The sequence below is a fragment of the Zeus faber genome (genome assembly GCF_960531495.2).
Source record: "Zeus faber genome assembly, chromosome: 8".
NCBI lineage: Eukaryota > Metazoa > Chordata > Actinopteri > Zeiformes > Zeidae > Zeus > Zeus faber.
The window spans coordinates 21,129,630-21,150,335 of NC_137195.1; the positions used below are offsets into that span (position 1 = coordinate 21,129,630).

Consider the following 20,706-nt stretch of genomic DNA (forward strand, 5'->3'; position numbering starts at 1 on the left):
ATCACCGATTTCTGACCTGGCTTTTACAAAGCTCCGTCCATGTGGTCCGGAAAAAACAAAAGCTTGAAGCCGAGGAGGTCCTATGATTATGTAGAGCTGAGCGACTAATTGTAGATGTTTTGATAAATGGAATTGGCCCTAAATGCCGCCTGCTCGGAACAAGCAAAGTGATAGTTAAGATGCCACTTTGACTGCTGTCTCAGTATTCACCACAATGCTTCATCGTTCACACCATAAAAGCTCTACGATGTGTAATTCTTTCTTTTATCATTATTTTGCAGGTCGCCCACCAAGGTAAGCTTTGTTTTTTTTGTTTTTTTTACCGCAAACCAATCCCCTTCTCGCGAACTAGTCGTGACTCGCTGTCGCTTTCGTGCTCACATCTGTCGCAGAGCCGAATTGTCATTCTGTCCATGCTTGGCAGTGCAGTTCACCATGGTAACAGGAGGACGGGGTGCTCTCTCTTCATTGCAGGATTTAACAGCAAACAACAGCTCGCCGGCCGCCGCATCCACCACCACACACAAGAAAGCGCCGCCCGCCCCCGGTGGGCCGCCTGCACGTCCCGGCCCGCCGGCCAAGCCCCCGCCCCCCTCAATCACCCCCGCCCCCACCGCCGCCATCAGCAAGTAAGAGGAGCTCTGAAACCGAGCCACCTGTCGATATCACGCTATCGATGCCCCGAAGCCTTAGTGTCTCTCCGTCCGCCCTCACTCCATAGTGCACTGGATGATGGGTTCCTGTTGGATTTGGACCCCATGTCGTCCTCGTCAGCAGGGGGCGCCGCAGCTGCCTCCTCCACCACGGCATGGGGAGGTGAGACTGGGCAGCGCTCAGAGTCAGCCTTTTCTAACAACTTTGACTGTAAGGGTTAGGGTTGGGTTAGGGTTGTATATTAGTTGATTTCAATATGATTAACTCTCAATTTCTATGTTGATTGATTTGCACGCCGGCTGAATCTCTTTCCTCACATATTTGTATTTAACCGTGTGGACCATCTAGTGCTTGTTATGGAATTTCCCTTTTTGATTTAGGGTGTATGGACATGCCTGTTTGCTATATATTAAGTTTGTGTTATGTATTAGTTAATTATATTAGTTTGTCTTTGATGTGTCCTCTGTTTTGGCCCATATCTCCACTAGCTCTTAAGGCCTGGCCTGGGTCCAGCCTTAGTCAAGCCTGGTCCCAGGCTCTTAAGGCCTGGCATGGGTCCAGCCTTAGTCAGGGCTTAGTCAAGGCTAAATTGCATTTGGGACCTTTTAGGCTTATTGGACGGGCTTGGGGGAGACGTTTCTGTGTCATTTTGCCAACCTTAGAATAAAGGATACCCGTCAAAGGTATCTACATGAATGGCTAATAACCATCAATCCACTTTCTTTCTTTCTTTCTTTCTTTCTTTCTTTCTTTCTTTCTTTCTTTATTTCTCTCTATCTCTCTCCGTCTGCCCCGATTGCTCTCTTTCATTCTCTCCTGGCACAGATCTTTTGGCTGAGGGTGAGTGTTCTGTGGATGGATCTCTTCTACAGAGTGGCATTGTAGGAATGTCAACGGGTTTATCTTTCGGTGTTGCCTATTCAGCTTCCAAAACTCTCTCGTAATTGTCTCGTGTACACCGAGGCGCCGTTGGCTTTTCCTTTTTTTTTTATCCTGTATTGTCTTCTGAAAACCAAGTCTGTTTTTTGTTTTTTTTCGTCTCTTTGACAATACTCTCTTCCTCCCATCTATCTCTTTCCTCTCTTTCCCTGGCTCTCTCTCTTTGTCTCGGGGGGTTGGGGGTGGCTGTGTCTGACTCTGGCCATGGGGCTTTATCACCTCTGGGTTTCGGTTTGGTCGGGGTGTGGATTTTACCTGCTTAGCCACCCCGGTTGCTGCTGCTGCTGCCGCTGCTGCTGCTACTGACGGTGCATCCGAGGCTCTGCTGGCGGGGGGGGACTCCGCCGCTTCCACCCCAGGGGCCGAGACGCCAGACAGCGCCACAGCCGCTGCCGCTGCCACTCCAGCCTCGCTGCCTCTTCCCACCCCCGCTGCAGAGATCGACCTGTTCGGAGGTCAGTGGGGTCGGGGGTCAGTCGAGGACAGACGTGGGGGCGCAGGCCAAAGCCAAAGGTTCTGCAGGATCGGTCTGTCTGGCCTGTCTATCAAGGGAGCCCGCTTGCTCCTTTGGCATTTTTTTTTTTTTTTTTTTTTTTCTTTCGTTGGGGTTGACTTAGGTTTTACCTGCAGGACAGGACGCGTATACACACGTAGGGCTGGGTATTGTTTAAATATTGCCTGAACCTGAACCATACTTATTCCAAAACTATTTTTGTGAAATATCAGCAGTTTAAACATCAATGTCTTGGCTTTGGTTTTTTTGACTGCTTAGGTATTGACATTTGATTTTTATTGCCGCAGAATTTCATTGATGCTCAGTATCAGTGAAATTCAGTTGATACAGGTACCAATTAAGTATCAAATTCTGACACCTGGACCTATACATATTGTAACGAGTCTTCATTACTTTTACCGTTAAACCAGATGAGCAACAGAGCACCACTAACCTGTGCTGTTTTCTGATGAAAACAACCAACAAGTCCGTCAAAGAGAGATTTATTTTGCTTTTTGTCCATTGCTGAGCTTAACTTGCCCCTCCCCCCCCTCCGATTTTGTCACAGAGTACAACCCTGTGACAATTTCCGCCGTGGCACCTCATCCCGAACCAAACCGTAGCCTGATCACTGAATGCAGCTTTATGCAGCCCCCCCACACACACACATACACACACACACCCTTTTCAAAAGAGGACTTAAAAAATTCCACTGCAGAAACCATTCAGATTGGTGACCTGGGCTGCATATCTCTTGTATTCTCTGCTACTCTCTCCTAACGTAGACTTCTCATCTTTGTTTGTTCCGTTCGTCACTTTTTTTATTCTGTTTTCTGTGTGACCCGTCTCTCCTTTGGTCTCTGTCCTGTCCCTCTCATCGCCATCTGTCTGTCCCGCCTTTGTTTTTTCTGTGGAATTTTTCTTTGTTGTTGTCGTTGTGCGGTCCCCCACGCCTCTGTCTTTAGATGCGTTTGCGCCCTCCCCAGGAGACGGGCCGGCTGCTGTAGCCGCGGGTCCTGCTACTGATGCGTTTGGTGGATCTGGTGGGTGACAAAACAGCTTTGTGTGTGTGTGTGTGTGTGTGTGTGTGTGTGTGTGTGTGTGTGTGTGTGTGCGCACGCGTGCGCATGCGCATTCGCGCGCGCGTTATGGCCGTCCACGTGAGTGACTGTGTGAACGCCAGGAGTCTGTTTTGTTTGCTATCAGTCGGATTCGGCTGGCATTGCTTCCATCGGGGGACAGTAGTGGAACCCCCGAGCTGCTGTCTCGTCCCCAAACGTCCACCACGAGCCGCTGAGGCCCAGTCATGCACCCTCTCCTGCCCTCTCTCTACTCTTCTTTTGCTCGAGTGATTCACCCGGTGAATACTCAAGTAAAATGCTAATTACAGCCATTTTGTAGTTGTTTTTTTTAATCCCAAGACCTCTGGTTGTGGCTGGCAGCAACACTAACCCACGGTGCTGATGTGGGAGTTATGATGATAATACTGATCATTACAATAACTCCCATTTTCTCTCTCTCTTTGGCCGGGTTGTGTAAGTATTTCTGCAAGACAGCGATGAAATTGGCCGCTTTGACCATAGATTTGAATACGTTTGACTCGAAACAACTGCTGTACTTCTCCCATGTGTGCCATAGTAACCACGACAATAATACGTTTGACTCGAAACAACTGCTGTACATCTCCCATGTGTGCCATAGTAACCACGACAATAACAAAGCCGCCATTCCCTTTTACCTAACACGCTTCTGCATTAACTTTATTCTGCATCCACAGAACTTACTGCGTAAACGTTTCATTTCAAATTTGCCAATTGAATGTTATAAATTATAATGTCATTGTAAACATGTTTGTACATGATTTTGTACAGGGCCTATTGCACAGAAAGCTCTAGCTATCAAAATTTAATTATTACCGACGTGTGTGTGTGTGTATGTGTGTGTGTGTATGTGTGTGCGTGCGTGCGTGTGGGCGTGTGTGTTTAATCCCGTGGTTGCAGGATAAATGTTAATAGGAGATAACTGCCTTTTGAAACAGGTCTCATGTAGCTCTCCTAACTCACTAACTCTGATCTGGAGCTTCCTTTTTGCTTTTTACCTTCTTTGTTGTTTATAACTCCCCACCCCCCCGCTTCCTTTTCTGGCCATCCCCCACCCCTGCCTTCCGCTCCCCTCCCCCTACCTCCACCCCTTCCCGTTTGAAGACCCATTTGCCACCACGGAGGGCAGCGCGGACATCGCCCCGGAGCTGGATCTGTTCGCCATGCGGCCCGCCGACATGGCGCCCGCCGCCTCCGTCCCCTCCACCAACGCCACCACCACTGTGGTCGTCACCCCCGCCCCCAGTGAGGCGTCGGCCATCGCTGCCCCTCCTGCAGCTGCCCCCACCCCCTCCTCCTCCTCCTCCACCGCCACCACCACCTCCACCACCACCTCTGCCACCACCACCACCACAAGCAGCGACAACACCACCACAGAGTCTGCCGGCGCCCCAGCTCTAGATATCTTTGGTGGTAAAGTCCTCTTACTCTCATTCCGCCTGTCACTGCTGCATTGCCCTGCATCATGATGGAGACGATGATGATGATGATGATGATGATGATGATGATGATGATGATAATGTGCCCAATCCCTAGATTTCATATTTGATTTCGTTTTTTTCCTGATTTCATGACGCTGTTTTGGGTTATGATGACTCTGAGTTTGAGTTTGGAACATGACCAACAGTGACTCAAGCATGTTGACCATGTCTGCAAAAATGTGAATATATACAATTTAAAATTGTTAGTCGACCCTTGAAATTCCTCTTTTTGAGTCATTATTTTGGGATTGGAAAAAAAAATGACACAAACACAAATTTTTTGAATGTTGACATGGCCGACTGGTTTTGATCGGTAACCTGCCCTGAGCACTAACTTACAGGCACGCACGGCGTCAGAGGTCGGGGGAAGAAAGAAAGCCCAGCAGTTTAACACTACTGAACAATTTATCACGCACGTTTTCTTCTCCTCTGACGTCTGGCCAGTCTGAACAGCACTTTGCTTTAGCCTGCACATTGTTTTAGTTTGAAGGCAACACCACCTGGTTTCAGTGTCACTATTTGTGGGGATATTTGTAAAAAATGAATGAATTAAAGAAATTCAACACTAGCTACTTAAACTCAAATCATGTCAAATATTAGACTCTAATTGTAATGTCACTGAAAAAGACAATTGCACAGACTGAGCTGGAGACTAACTTCTCTTAGCTCTTATCTAAAGCTAGCTTCACACCGAATCCGACAAACGACAACAACAAAGCAGAGGTCCATTCATTCCATATGGAGAGTTTCATTCCGCAAGCAGAAAGCTATGACACGCTTTAGTGCGAAATTCCAACGTCCAATCCAGGGATGGATGTCACCAAATCTTACCGGGGGAGGAGCCGACTGTTGGATGCGATTACAGATTTGGTGTAAAGTGAGCATCAATTTTTTCAGTTCCACCTAAACAAGCCATCCTAATGATCTTCACATCAATGGAGGACTTATTGAATTATTTCCACTTCTCAGTCTGACTGTATATTGTTGTTTTTTATGTGACATCGGAGAATTGGAGAACAAGATTTTGAAATCTCACTGCAAGCCAATCGTAAATAGTCATTGACGTGACACAAATGGAGCTATTCCTGGGACATGTGACCAACACCTTTGCTGAAATTGAGTGGTTTCCCATCTTAAAACTTCCATTTTTTAATTTCCATAATTTAAATTATGAATAATACTGCCATCACAAACAGATAGACTGGTAGCTCAGCAGTTTCAACTCTCCTGCTTTTCCTTTCTCTATCTGTTTACTCATCATTTTCTGAATGCACTGAGACTGGGAATCTGAACTGTGTATCCTTGTCCATAGATATGTTTGATTCTATGCCTGAGCAAAGCCCCACCACTGAATCCAAAGCTGCAACCACTCCTAGCGTAGACCTTTTTGGTGCAGGTACAGGAGTCGATGTCCATCCCGTCTCTCTCTCTCTCTCTGTGGACCCTCCTTGTTTCCTATAGTGTCTATACCTCCTCTCCTCCCTCTCGTCTGTTTTTATCTTGTTTTGCCACTCGTCTCGGTTTGTCCCCATCGTGGTATGACAACTGTGCACGCCAAAGCCTCCACCCCGTCGAACGTGAATGGTTTTACACTTTGTGGCTGCTCCTCCTGTCTGTGCTACTGTCGATCTACCCCCCTCTCGCTCTCTCGCTCTCTCTCTCTCTCTCTCTCTTGCACGCTCGCTCGCTCTCTCTCTCCTTCTCTCTCTCTATCTCTCTCTCTCTCTCTATGCAATGCTAAGCTGTGCTAAGCTATGCTAATGCTTCTTCTATGCTTCCACCCCCTTTGCCTCTTTGCTTCTCCTCTGTCCTTCCTCCCCTGTGCGCTGGCTGCTGTAGACCTCCCTGCGGTGTCTCGCGGCCCCTCTCCTCTGCCGGAGCCCGCTCTGGCCGGGGACATCGTCACGGGTGAGTTCTCTGCTCGGCCTCCCCCCACCCCTCCCCCATCTCCACTAACAACCACTGGAAGGAAGGTGTGCATGGCAGGTTCTCTCGTTCTCAAACTCTTCCTAAGTCATTTCCTGGCTGACTCTGCCCCTCCTCCTCTCCTCCCCGGCCTGTTAGTCTGGATCTGACAGGAGAGCATGGCCACCACTCCCTGCGGAGGCCAAACTGTCCCGGGTATAAATGTAGTCATTTGGATTGATCGGTCTTTTTTTTTTCTCTCTCTCTTTCTTTCTCTCTCTCTCGCTCGATTCGCTAGATTCCTTCTCTCCTACCCCTGCCCCCGCCCCTGCCGCTGCTCCTATTCCTGCTTCAACTCCAGCCACGGAGGCCTCCTCTCCACCCAAACCAGAGCCAGCACCTGTCATTGACCTGCTGGGTACTGTTCATGTAACACACACACACACACACACACACATACACACACAAACACACACACACACACACCTACAACTTGTTTAACTCTGTCTCACCGCTTTCATTTCAACCGTTGTCTGACCTTCTTCTTCCTGCTGTTAGTTTATAGTTTATGCACCTATCACCATCAGGCTGATCTTGTGTCTGCATTTACTGAAGGTTGTATTATTATTATTGTGTTGTTGGACTGGCCTAGATCACAGATAGATATATTATTCGAATAGAGCATGACGTAGAAGCTGCTAAAGTAGTAATATAATAAAGTGTGTGTGTGTGTGTGTGTGTGTGTGTGTGTGTGTGTGTGTGTGTGTGTGTGTGTGTGTGTGTGTGTGTGTGTGTGTGTGTGTGTGTGTGTGTGTGTGTGCGTGCGCGCGCCCACCAGCATTGATAGGACATTCGGATTATGAGGACACATCGTCATAATCTGAAGGGTTTTAAATGCAGTTTTTTGAGCATTTATATACATAAAATATAATAAGTAATAAGTATACTTACTGTAATAAGTATATTATTACATTCATTTCAAATGTATCTTATATGCATCCTCCTGATTTACTCTGATGATTCGAAAACACATTTAATGCTGTTTTGAGTCTACATAATCACGACTGGTCTTGTTTTTAAAGGTTTTTCTAGATGACCCTACAAGCCACCTATACTATACCTGAAATGGTGTCTGTCTGTTTGTGTGTGTGTGTGTGTGTGTGTGTGTGTGTGTGTGTGCGCGTGTGTGTGTGCGTGCGCGTGTGCATGTGTCTTACAAATACTGTATGTGTGATCCGGTTCACTGCCTGGCCTCACATGCGGCTCCTCTCCCCCCTTGCCTGTCTCAGTGAGCAGCCCGTGGCTGACCACTAACCCCTTTCTGCCCTCCATGCTGCCTTGTGGATCACCTGACGCCCCCCACAGACTCCTTCAGCGGTCCCAGCGAGGGGGCACAGAGCTCCGCCCTTGCAGAGGCCGGAGACGACCTGCTGGGAGGTGGGTGCCACATCTCCATTTGCTGTCTCTTCCCGCAATTAGCTGCTCCCTCGCTCTGTCTCGCAGTCTGCCCCCACCGTCCTCCGAATGCTACTGTTAGACTGTAGACTGTACCGCTTCGGTTTGTAAAGAACTTTGTAAACAACAGGTATGACCTTTTTAATACATTTTATAATTTTTCTTAGATTTTTGTATATTGCTCAAAAATGTACATCATTTTTCAATTCAAATGTTTCCTTTTTTTTAAATTACTTATTTAATACCTATATTTTCTGATTGCTGCTGCTGTAACACCACAAAGAATCGATATATCTAAAAGTTCAAATATTATTTCTCTGAAAAGATGCAGCCGTTTTGTTATTGGTCTTGTTGCTTTATTTTTAGCGTTTTATTTTCAAAATCTGTTGTTAGATTTGATTTGTTTCACTCTTTCATATTTCACACGTCTGTTCCATTGTATGGTCATGGCATTCTATACAAACTAACCCAGGTAACATCACACGTAACGTGAAAGCAACGCGTCCGCTTGCTGTGTTTTTCGGTCACTCCACCCCTCCAGGCCTGATCTCCCCCAGCTTGGCACCAACAGCGGCCCCGGCTCTGGCTCTGGCCCCGGCTTTGGCCCCGGCTCTGGCTTTGGCCCCGGCTTTGGCTCCGATCCAGAACGACCTCCTGGAGTCTGGCTTCGAGGCCCTGGACTCCCTGCCTTCCCCCACACCTCCGGTCCCAGTTGTCATCCCCATGGCGCCCATATTACCTATAGCAGCAGAGCCAGTGTCCACCACACCAGCGCCCTCTGGTGGCTTCGATGCCTCAAGTAAGTGTCCAGTTCCTTTGTTTTTTGATTTATTTTTTTTGAGTAGTCTGTGACTGTGTATTATATGCATCAACACACCGGGACGTGACAATAAAGTGTCTCTTTTTTACAGTGGTGGATGAAGTACTCAGAGCTGAAGTACCATGTTGTTTCTACTGAAGTAAAAGTAGATAAGTACTAGCTCTTAAATGCTGCTTTAAGTATTAAAAGTAAAAGTACTTGTCATGTCCAGTCTATAATATGACATAAAGTACTACTGTACCGTTTCTTTTGCAGATCAGCTAAGCATGTCCTGATTGGTCTTGCTTTTGATCAATATACAGTAGATATAAATCCTGATTCAAAGAATTTAGATGGACAAAAATCCATATTTTCAAAACGAAATGTATATAAATGTAAATCCAGATTAGAAAAATTTTTAAAAAATAGCATGACTGCTTGAGAAATGTAGTAGAGTAGTAGTAGTAGTAAAGTAGTAGAGTAGAGAGAAAAAGTATAGATATTTGCTTTGAAACCTAGTGGAGTAAAACTTGAAAATCTGTGAAACTGAAAAGTATATACGTATAGAGATACTTGAGAAATACTTAACTGTAAGTGTTAAATTCCGGTCATAAAGGCAGCCCCCCTTTTTAGTTCCAAGTATTCACATTTTCTAAAAAGCGTTGATGTTGTGAAACTGCCTGGCCCGCCCTCCTCCTCCTCCTCCCGCTGCTTCTCGTTGGCGTCGCGCATGAGCGGCGCCGACACGCACCGCTGGCGTCCGCGTCCCGCTTACGTAACGGCTTTGGCCTCTGCGGTCACGGCCGTCGGCAGCTTAACGCCTCAGCGCCGCTTCCTCCCGCCCACCCCCGCTGATTATTCTTTCTCTCTCTTCTTTTTCTCTGTCTTTCATCCGCCCCCTTCGCTCTCCCCCTTTGGATTTGTCCTTTCTTTCCTCACATGCTCTCATGCTGACGCTTCCTACTGCACCCCCCCCCCCCCCCACACACACACACACACACACACACACACTTACTCCCCATCACATCACCCTCGCCTGCTGCCCACTCTTCCTCCCCCTTCTTCTCTCCACGCGAGAGACATTTTACTCCCTCTCTCTTTCTTCCTCCGTCCACAAATCTATTTTTCCTTCCGTCTGCTATCCGTCACTGTTCGTCTCTCCTCCTCCACCACCACCACCTCCACCACCTCCCCTCTCTGTCCACACCCACCCCTGCCATTCTCTGTCTCTGCTGTGGGGGGGCGGGGTATTGCTTGCTTCCTCTACTATGTAATGGGTGAGTTACTACCCCCCGCAGTGCATCGCAGCATGAGTTATTCAGCCAAGCCCCCCCCCCCCTCCCGCTACCTCAACCACACACACACACAAAAACAGACACACACACACACACACACACACACACGCACGCACCCGCGCGCATACACACGCAATTTGGCATGTTACAGAGCGTTTCCTCCATGTGTCTCATGCATGAGACAGGCTGTGCTCCCTTTTTTAATATGCGTTCCTGCAGTACACCCTCATGTTCCCCCTAACCTTTCAGAGTCTGACTTGAGCCTGAGTTTATGAAATGCACACACACACACACACACACACACACACACACACACACACTATCTGAGTCACACGCAAAACTCCCCTGAAACATTTGGATGTCGTTGTAGTAATTCCCCTGCATGCATTCCACGGCCGGTTACAGAATGTGACGCCGTGGTGGCCTGATCCTGCTGCACAGTCTGGTCTGCTCCGCGGTGGATAAGGGATTTACCGGGTTGTAATCCACGCTGTATTTGTTTTCTGGTTTGTTTCCCTTTGTTTTTATGTGCTGTCTCCCCCCCCCCCCAAAGTGTTTGATGGATTAGGCGACTTGCTGATGCCTGCAATAACACCCCAGAGCACCGGAGGCAGCACTGCAGGGAGCGCCGGGACCCCGGCAGGGTTGGGCATGGGCGTGGCGGCCGCTCCGCCTCCCGCTCCGGCCGCTACCAAAACCCTGGCGGGGGACCTGGACTCGTCACTGGCCAACCTGGTGGGAGGTAGGCTGGTCCTTAAGAACTATTTGGAATTGTTGACTTTTTGTCATTTGTTTGCTTCCGACTTCTGATTGCGCTGTTGTTGTTTTGCAGACCTTGGCGTAAAGAAAAGGTGATTTTATTTTTATGTTTGTGAACATACTCAATTCGGAAGTTCTGTATTTATGGTCTTTGTCACTCATGCGTTGCTTCTCTGTTCTGATGCGTCACCCTGCACGCTGTCTCTTGAAGGGACCCCCAAAGTGAGAAGAAGCTCACAGGAGGCGCAAACTGGACCCCACAGGTGGCCCCCACCAGCTGGGGTACGCCAGCAGCCCCTATGGTAGGTACTATTATTACACAACCTTTGAGGAGCAGCCATCCCATTAAAAACAGCAAGGAGAATATAAACACTCCTAAACTTTATTTCATCATTGGGAGAAGGTAACAAAAATACCAGTTTCCTTTAATCCATGAACCTCTAAACTTTCACCATAATACAATGATAGTTCGGACTGGCTGTATTTTCGTGCACTACTGTGTAAAAGCGTTTTGTGAATTTTGATTTTTCTTGAATGTGTTAATTGTGAATGTCTCTAGGCCGGTGCTGCCCCCGGGGCTCCTGGGGTACCAGGAGCCGCACCCTCGGGTGGAGCCATGGCGCCACCCATGGTGGCACAGCCCGGTTTTGGCATGGTGAGCCGTGTTCTCTCAACAAGTTTCTCCTTTGTGTTTGTGGAAGCTTCTTCGTTTTTCTTTTCTCTCGTGTAATGATTTGTATAAAACGTAATAAATGGCAGTAACGTGTCTGTGATGCCGAAAGATTTACATTTTCTGCATTCCCACGCAGCCTCCCGCTCCTGGCCCCGGAGCTCCCATGATGCAACCCCTGATGGGCCAGTCTCTGATGGCGCAGCCTATCATGAGACCACCCTTTACAGGCATGGTTGGAGGTGCAGTGGCTCCAGGCGCTGCACCGGGGGCCCTGGTAAGACACTCCATGTAATATACTGTATATATGTGATATAAATGAGACAAACATGTATACACACACACACACACACATGAAATTGTCTTCTCATACTGTGCATCTTCACAGCCCATGTCTCCTCTCCCTCTACAGATTTCTCCAGGACCTGCGAACCAGAGCCCCAAGAAGCCCAAGGACCCACTGGCAGACCTGGACCTCAAGGACTTCTTATAATGCGCAGGTGGGTGCGGAGCAGGGTTTGAAGCAGGGGTGGACGCGGGTGGGGACCATCCATCAACCTTTGGTAATTAAATAAATAAGAGTGATATCGAAGGGCTTTCCTTGCCGACATTGCCATGTTTTTCTATGTGGGTCGATATGGAATCAAACTCACTGAGGACTGAAATTCCCATTGAGCGACCAAATATTTCAAGTTTTATTCAAGTTGCAAGTTCCACCAGCCGCCGTTTAATTCTACTCGCGTGACCTTTTGTGTAGTTGCAGTACTATCTGTATCGAGCATTCAGTGAGACCTACAATCTTATCACCATAAAAGGGTGTGGGGGAAGCAACTCATTAGAGGCAAACGGGGGGGGGGGGTCTGTGCTAGTAATAATGTTTTTCTTTTGTGTTTGTTTTTCTCGTCCAGCTGCTTTCTTTTCCAGAGCAAGGCCCTCTCACCCTCTGCCCCGGCGTCCGTCAACATCCCACGATGCCAGAGACCAGAGACCACCACCTCCTCCACGTATCTCTTACCCCGACCCCCCCCCCCCCCCCCCCCTCCTAATCCCCAGTGTGATGTTGTAGCACAAACTGTGAAAGTGAACATTAGCAGTATATCTACAGTATATAAAAGACCAGAACAAAAAAAGAAAAACTCAGCAGCAAGGCGTGTGCTTATGTCGATGTAATTATCCTTTGTCTAAACAAAACAAGAGAAAAAGCCAGAAAACAAAACAAAAAAACAAATAAAAAACAACAACATAAGCAGGTGAGAGGAAGTGCTGGCGTATGTGTCTATAGGTTCCCTTGTTTCCGGTGTTGCCGTTTGAGTCGGATGACGGACGTGGGTCGTGTGTCCCGAGCTCCATCCGCAACCCCCCCCCCCCCCCCACCCCACCCCCACCCCCACCCCAAATCTGGACCCCCCTCCCTTTCTTTTCCACGGTTCGGACAAGAATGAAAAGTGAAGTGGCCCCGTTGTAGTGCGGAAGAAAAATGTGTCGTGTGTCGTTTACAAAATGGGTCTTTTTTTATTTTCATTTATTTTTTTGATGTACATAAATTTCTCGGGCTCTCTACTCTGTGTGTCTGTTGAAGAGAAATATAAATGTGATCTGATATGAAATTGTAAGAATTCTCGTGAGCGTTATCCCATTTCCCGTCAATGTTTAACAACATTTGGAGACGAATATCAAATACTGCTATATGGTAACTATGTAATGACAAGCAACCTGTATGGGCTTCTGATGCGTAACAGATCCACAAATATTCCTTTTTTATTCATTTATTCTATTTGTTTTGGGTTGTTTTGTTTTTGTTGTTTTTTCGCTCCGTGATATGTACAATCCTCACCTGTTAGAGTTATGTCTGTTGATATTCACCGACGTTATTGTTAACAGTCGTCCCACGTATGGTCCTGCGTTCTCCCAAAGACATGGTGGTACTCCCTAGCCACTCATATCAGCATCGCCCTTTTTTCCCGCCCGGTGTTGTAGTTGATCACCGTCTGGTTTAGAAATGGCCGGGAGCGAGCTGGTGCGAATGCTGGTTTTTTTGGGGTATTTAAGGAGAGAAAGAACGGCAGATTCCTCTTTGTCGTACACGTTGCTTTGGTCATCCTCCGCCTCCCTCGAGGCCTGTGAGCGCCGCTGTCGTACATCGGACACCTTTCTCGAGGATTTGTTACGCCCGTAGGCAGAGGTTGTCCGAGTCCCCCTCCAACTCTCAGCGGAACGGACCCGTTCTCGCCGTCCCCCGTCGCGCTCGAGCGGCTGTGTAGTACTGACGGCCCCGGTCCTGTGCTGTAGTCCCCAGTTACTCTCATGGTGACCGTCTGTGTGCGTGTTGTGATTTCAATGGACCGTTTCAGCGACTGGCGGGAGGACGACAAGGTGACTAAATGATGGGAAATCAAAAGGTTTTTTTGGTTCATGATTGAGTTAAAATTATATAATATCTTGGTTTTATGTCCCAATTAATTTCATTTTACGATCGCCCTACCCAGTGCATGTAAAGCCCTATGAGATGCAATAAACTTGATGATGGAACAACGCTGGCCCAGAACGGTCTTTCTCCACCGGGCTGCCTGTGTCCTTGTCACTTACGGCAGAGGATTTGACTAAGTTTACTTGTACTATTTTACTAATCTGAGTATTTTACAAAGACCAGTCCCATGTTAGTCCCATGGCCCTTCAATGGGTCACTGTGGTGGTCATTCAGTTATCCACGTTCAGCATTTAAAATCTGAGATGGCGGCTTTCCATAGTGGTATTCAATCCAATAATGCTCATCCTGAACTATTTTTTCTCGTTTTTTTTAGCATCATAGTGTGTCATGTTTTTGGTTTTTTTTGTCAGGGGGAACACACACAATAACACATACATGTAGTACTCTTGGTTTAATGGTTGGTCATTTTCAATCTGCATCGTTCTTTTTCAGGTTTTTTTGCAATCAAAAGGAAATTGTGGCACCTAAGTGAAAAATTGTTCAAATTCAACATAACGAAAGCTAAGACAGCATTGATGTTTTTTTTTTTTTGTTTTGTTTGTTTGTTTTACTATAACCTAGGAATTACAGAAATCTAAAACAGCTCAAGTAAAGGTTGAATCTTTCAGTCCCGTCTCATTAACACCCACATTGTGAAGCATCAATTTAAATATGCAGTAACAGTACTAGGCTATCACAATATATTCTGAAAACTCTACCCCCACCCACATCCCCCACCCCTCCAAAAAAGTACAATCCCATAAATTAGCACCAAATCTGAATAAGCACCACTGTAATTATGTGCACAACAATGAAACCACATTTCACTGCCTTGCAAGAACAGGAAAAAAAATGAATTACTTGATGCAATTTGGGGAGGAACAGTCCAGTCGGAACGGTGTTTGGAAAAAAAAAAAAACAACAACAATGAATTTAAAGCTAGATATACATAATTCAAAACACCGGACCTTTAGTATAAAAACAGTTATCTCATTATTTCTACAGTATATTCGCAAGAAAAAAATAAGTATTCTCTTTTTCTGGGTCTTGTGTCGAAGCCAATGCACACTTGCTCTTTATTCAAAAACGCTGGATAATACTCAAACATGCCAATGCTTCGCCCTACTAAATCTAGCTGGAATACAATGCTGATATATAAGGCGTTGCCAGTATAAAGCAATTAGAAACATTTAAATATACACACTTTTTGAACGATGCATCAAAACTGGTCAAATTAAAAAAAGAAATTTGAACATTAAAAAAACTTCAGACCTATAGGACCTAGAAATATATTCATGATAATATTTTTCTTTTTTCAAATCAAATAAATTAAAAAAGAACTGACTAGCCACAGTCCTCTTCATGTGTTCACGAGTTCCTGTTGTTGTCAACATTGAGTCTCAATGGCTTTGTGTCTTTGAACAAATGTGTATGCATTGCAGTGGGGGAAGGTCTGTGTGTGTGTGTGTGTGTGTGTGTGTGTGTGTGTGTGTGTGTGTGTGTGTGTGTGTGTGTGTGTGTGTGTGTGTGTGTGTGTGTGTGTGTGTGTGTGTGTGTGTGTGTGTGTGTGTGTGTGTGTGTGTGTTGTTAGGGTTTCTTGCGTGTGCTACATCTGCATGTGTCACTGTAATGCTGATGCTGCAACACAGTGTAATAAAGCATTTCTAACACAGTGTCGGAAATGCCATTTTCAGGCACTGGAGGTAAGCAAGACGACATACGCGATGAATTAGATTGTGATGGTGTGTCGTGGTGAGTGTTGGCGGATTATGAGGTGTGTGTGTGTGTGTGTGTGTGTGTGTGTGTGTGTGTGTGTGTACACGCGCGTGTGTGTTGTGTGGGTTGGCTGGCAGACATTTGTTCTTAGACCACCTGGCACTGGCTGGAGTCTCCGTGGACCCAGAAGCAGATCTGGGCGTATTTGAGCGGTGTTATCCTGACTGCCACGTTATAGTTCTGCTGCTCCCCCTTACCGCTGACATCCACCCACTGGTGACCTGAGAAGACCCCGATGATCTTCCTCTTCCACTTCTTCTTGCCGGGCTCCTTGAGGCGGATGTAGACCCCTGAGCCGCTGGAACCGGGCTTAGCGTCGCAGTACTGGTACAGCAGGTCGTTGGACTCCTCCGACACCGAGCAGAAGCGGTACACCAGGTTGTCGGGCCGGTCGTCGTCGAAGCCGGAGAAGTGGATCCTTCCGGCCGGCAGCTTCTTGATCGAGGGAATGACGCCCAGGTCCATGTATTTGACCTTCTGGGCCTTCTTCAGCTCCAGCAGTGCGTAGTCATAATCGGCCACCACTCCGTCTGACACCCCTTTGAACCAGCCCTTCGGGACCTGGGTCTGCTTGACCCTGGTCCACCTGAACGACGGCCTCTCGGACTCCACGCTGCGCCGGCTCCGCCCCTTTCTACCTTTCCCCTTCCCTTTGTTCTTCTCTTTCCCCTCTTTCTCTTCATGCTCTTCTTGCTCCTCCTTGTCTTTGCCCTCTCCTTTCCTTCTTTTGCCCTTCCCTCGTCCTCCCTTCCCTTTGCCCCCTTTGCCTCGCCTGGACTTCTCCTTAAGGACGCCGACGCGGAGCTTCTGCGCGCCACTCAGGTAATCCCGTCCATCATGGATGCAGTGGGCTGCGGTCAGCACGTGCTTAGGCGACACGAGCACTCCCGAGCATCCCGTGGAGATCTTGACGGAGGTGGAGAAAGGGTACTTGGTGGAGTACTGCTTGTCGGAGATGGTGAAGCGCGTGTCCATGCCGTAGACCTCCCGTTTGCGTCGGGAGAGCGAGGAGTTCCTGGGCGCGGCGCTGACCTCATTGAGGCCCTGCACGGATATGGAGGTGAGGGTGCGCGTGCCGTTCTCGTAGACCGTCTCGTAGGAAAGGAACTGCTCCAGGTCGCGCAGCGAGGGGGAGGGGAGCCCACGTTGGCACTCGATCCCGCAGGCCCCGCTCAGCTCCGCGTGCGGCTGGGCGGAAAAGCTGGGGCTGCTGAGCGGCACGGTGCGTCTAGTCCTCACCAGCGGCACCTTCCATTGCGGCCATGTGTAGTCGTCGTCGTCGGCTGTGGCTTCCTCCGCAATCGAGGCCGCCACTGCCAAAGCAAGCACCGGGACCAGGAAAGACAGGGGTATGGGGCCCATTGTTAAGGTGAGCCTGGCTCTGTTACGAAAAAGGGGAAAATGGAACACACTTAGTGAAGCACAACACAGTGCCGACCCGAGCATCCGAAAGTATTTCCCCCAAATGCATTTAAACGCTGCCTCAAATGTTTGTCTCGGCACTGTCCTATTTTGTTCGAAGATTGGCTGACAACCGTCAAAGTAGGTGCAGCTCCCGTCCACAGGGAGGCAATGTAGACCAGGATAGTCCAGCTGGCGGACCGCTGTGCAGCGACTGTCAGTGTGAGTTAACGCACAGACCACAAGCAAGCCAAGCAAGTATCCTGTGGCTCCAGAGGACACTCAGCATATTCCAGCACACTTCCTACCACAGCGCTCTATGTGGGTCGGACTGAACATTTTAAGTTGGGCGCCGTTTCCAACACGACTAAACTCTGAAACAGATCTGGCAGAACGGTTTCTAAAATCATCTCGAACTTAAAGCGCTTCTCTGGAGTTTATATATTAGCCGTGCGGTTGCAAGCGGATTTACGATCCGCGCGCGGGCCTGGAGGCTGTGGTCAGCGAGGAGGAGCGTACGAGCCCATACCTCTTGCCGGGGGCTGAGACAGTGGCTTGGAGGTTTGCCTCAATGGTTAACCTTCTCTGTCAGTAATGACCATATCTGGTTTCCCTAGCTCCTCGCTGCTCCCTGCCCGGGGAGATGGGACATTATTGTACCTTCTGCAAGCCTCAGTAAAAACGATGGTGTTACACAAGCTTCTGTGAGTGTGCCTCTGCTAATGTTCCTCATTGCCCTGAAGAAAAAAACTCTTGCAATCGCCATTGCAGTCACATTGGCAATTCCCAGCACGACAGGGAGGCCCAGGCTCTTGATGAAGCAGCAGTAAAGCATATTGACATTCAGCCTGGCTGAGTATTAAATTAAACGGGTATAGAATTATCTGTGATACCCTGACGCCCTACCACCCAGCGCTTCCTGCTGGATACAGCCTATAACCTCGGCGGGTCCATCCTCCCTTTCCATCACGAGTTTCCTTCAGCTGCCCGTGCACCATGGAAACCAGAATGCTGCGTGATCTGGTGACCTCTGACCCGAGGGACATCACTGAGAGAGGGAGAATCCGCCTCATCTCGCTCCCTGAAGAAATTATATCACCCGGGAAGCGTGCCAATCAATCATGAAATTACCACGGGCTCTCCGAGTTCCTTCCATTACTTAAAGCCTCAAATCACATTCCTCTTTAGGTGGAATTTTGAGCAATCGGTGAGCCAGAAATAGAGGAGTCTACCATCATCCAGCCTTCTCAAACCCACTCTACTCATTTTGCCGTAGAGGGTAAATGCCGGTATCCAATGTACACCAACCTGCAATTTTCAGAGTTTCCTCTATCAACCTAACGATTGTGTCGAGACGATTTTGCCGAGGTCTCCGGCGGTGCAGACCCGGCCCTGCGCCCACCGTTACTAAGTATTGCCACAGCGTTGCTTAGAATTACACATGCCTCACATTCATCACCAAAATCCGTCCACTCTGCAACAAACACGCCCGCAAACCTAATTCGGGGTTTTTTTTTTTCAATTTTTTTTTTTTTTTTTTTTATTCCATAAACCAAAGACATAACAATGCTGAGACCCTTAATCTTCTGGAGAACTTCACACTCCACTTATGGGGTCATCACTGAGTGACATCTGATACAGCGCAGAATCTGAAAAAGCTATTTTCCACTCGCTGTGAGTTGGGAGGTCAAAGCCACTGGGAGTGGGAGATTGTTTTGTTGCTTTGTAATGGTTCCGTGACTCCCGCGCGGGCGGGGGCGATGCCGCAGACGCACCGATAGGCGGCGCCAGTGCGCGGTGACGCTCCAGGAGGTTCATGGACGCTTCTCGCCCGTTTCGACGCCCCCCCCCCCCTCCCCCTCCCCCCTCCCGCCTCCCCCGGATGATTTCATCCACTTTGACCCAGTTTCTCAACTTTTCACCAAACCGAATGACTTTTGCACCCTGACAAAATACATACAGTACCAAACAACACGAGCATCAACTGATTTCATTTCATTAAGCTTCATTTATTTAAAGAGAGAGAGGAGGGGAAGAAGAAAAAAAAAAAAAAAAAAGATTAATTGAAGCGTTTTAAGTTCTCAAAAAAACCCCACAAAATTGACTATCACAAAAGAGCGACAAAAGTTCACCTGAAGTCGCAATCTGTCGTTTGAATTGGCTGGAAAAAAAATCCCAGAAAGAGTGCACCAACCCCCACCGATTATCATGACTGACTGATTGCGCCAGATTTTATTCATAAATAAACGCACACCTCATTTAATTGTGTATTATGATGAACTAGAATCTACCAGCTGCATCTGCTTCATCACGCCACTTTGAGAAAATACGTTTTAAATGCTTTTCCATGCAAGAGGAGCCTATTGATCAAAAGTGACTAACGAAGTGTCACGGATTGAATATCCTGCGCATCGATCAATTTGGTGCATTCCAAAATAATTAAAAGGTGTATTTTAAACACACCGAAACACTACACGATTCAATTCCATAAAAACATTATTATTATTATTATTATTTATAGTAATAATAATTATAATAATGATAATAATAATAATAATAATAATAACGCATCCACGCCCAAAAATCCAAGTCCGAGAAAGAAATACGAATAAGAAAAAAAAAAATCCAAATAAAGAAATAAATAACAAGAAGTGGATTTTCCCGTTGCTTCTTCGAGAGGTTGTGTGGAAAAAAAAAGGAAAAGCTTCGTACCTGCTCGCATTCGAGTGATGGATCAGACAAATCCGCAATGTATTGTTTTTTTTTTTTTTGTTTTTTTTTTTTTGTTTTTTTTTAAATATATCTATATCTGCAGATATTATTTGCTGTTCTTTTTTTCCACCCAGAACAACGTGTTATTGAATCCCAGAAGTCCTGGTGTCAGTGTGGCGCTTCCCTGCTCCTCATTGCATCTGCAGGGTTTGGAGTCTCAGCCGGGACGCTGCACTTGATGCTACGGGAGGGAGGGAGGGAGGGAGGCAGGGAGGGAGGCAGGGAGGGAGGGAGGATGAGGGGACAGAGAAAAAAAAACCTGAAAAGGTTTTGGGTTTTTTTCTGGGTTTTTTTTTCCACTTGTGACAAAAGCTGTTCACATATGGGTGGGACCAAGAGCATTTCACCAAAGGCTGAACTGGGCACTGAGATTCTGGGGCAGGCAGCAGCCTCCAAGAATAACCCCACCCCGCCCCAAATTCTAGCTGAGGGCCATTACTCACCAGTCAATGGCACTTTCAGTCGGTGGGTGGAATGGTTTTAGCCTCACAATAAGCCCAGCCGGCCAGACATTTCTATATTGCCCATCTGGCTTTCAACATCTGCAGCGTGTGATATTTTCAATGTCCTTTATAACATTGCACCTGTGTTTATCTGCAAAACAAATAGCGAGTGACTCCAAAGTTTCATAAAACTCCTCAAAAGTTTGACCACCTTCCCCCAACAAAAAGGAGTTGATAAGGATTCTCTAAATTGCTCATGGGCGTTTTAAGCCAAAGATGCTTTCACACACACATTTG

At 47.4% G+C, this 20,706-nt stretch overlaps 2 protein-coding genes across 2 annotated transcripts; one reads left to right on the forward strand and one right to left on the reverse strand.

The window, feature by feature from the left end:
- Positions 1 to 435: 435 nt before the first annotated feature.
- On the forward strand, positions 436 to 12,043 carry LOC307233490 (clathrin coat assembly protein AP180-like; the record flags this gene model as incomplete). Its single annotated transcript, XM_080004826.1, has 18 exons — positions 436 to 629; positions 722 to 816; positions 1,143 to 1,220; positions 1,480 to 1,494; positions 1,857 to 2,048; positions 3,052 to 3,129; positions 4,291 to 4,599; positions 5,980 to 6,063; positions 6,507 to 6,575; positions 6,871 to 6,990; positions 7,938 to 8,009; positions 8,569 to 8,826; positions 10,675 to 10,863; positions 10,954 to 10,972; positions 11,092 to 11,182; positions 11,440 to 11,535; positions 11,690 to 11,827; positions 11,963 to 12,043. 18 exons carry the CDS (start codon positions 436 to 438, stop codon positions 12,041 to 12,043), a joined length of 2,178 nt encoding a protein of 725 aa, XP_079860952.1.
- A 2,371-nt stretch (positions 12,044 to 14,414) lies between these two features.
- On the reverse strand, positions 14,415 to 20,125 carry prss35 (serine protease 35). The gene is made up of 2 exons (XM_080005721.1): positions 19,907 to 20,125; positions 14,415 to 17,174 (listed from the first exon to the last, which is right to left on the reverse strand). Exon 2 carries the CDS (start codon positions 17,153 to 17,155, stop codon positions 15,881 to 15,883), a length of 1,275 nt encoding a protein of 424 aa, XP_079861847.1. The 5' UTR covers positions 17,156 to 17,174; positions 19,907 to 20,125; the 3' UTR covers positions 14,415 to 15,880.
- Positions 20,126 to 20,706: the final 581 nt, after the last annotated feature.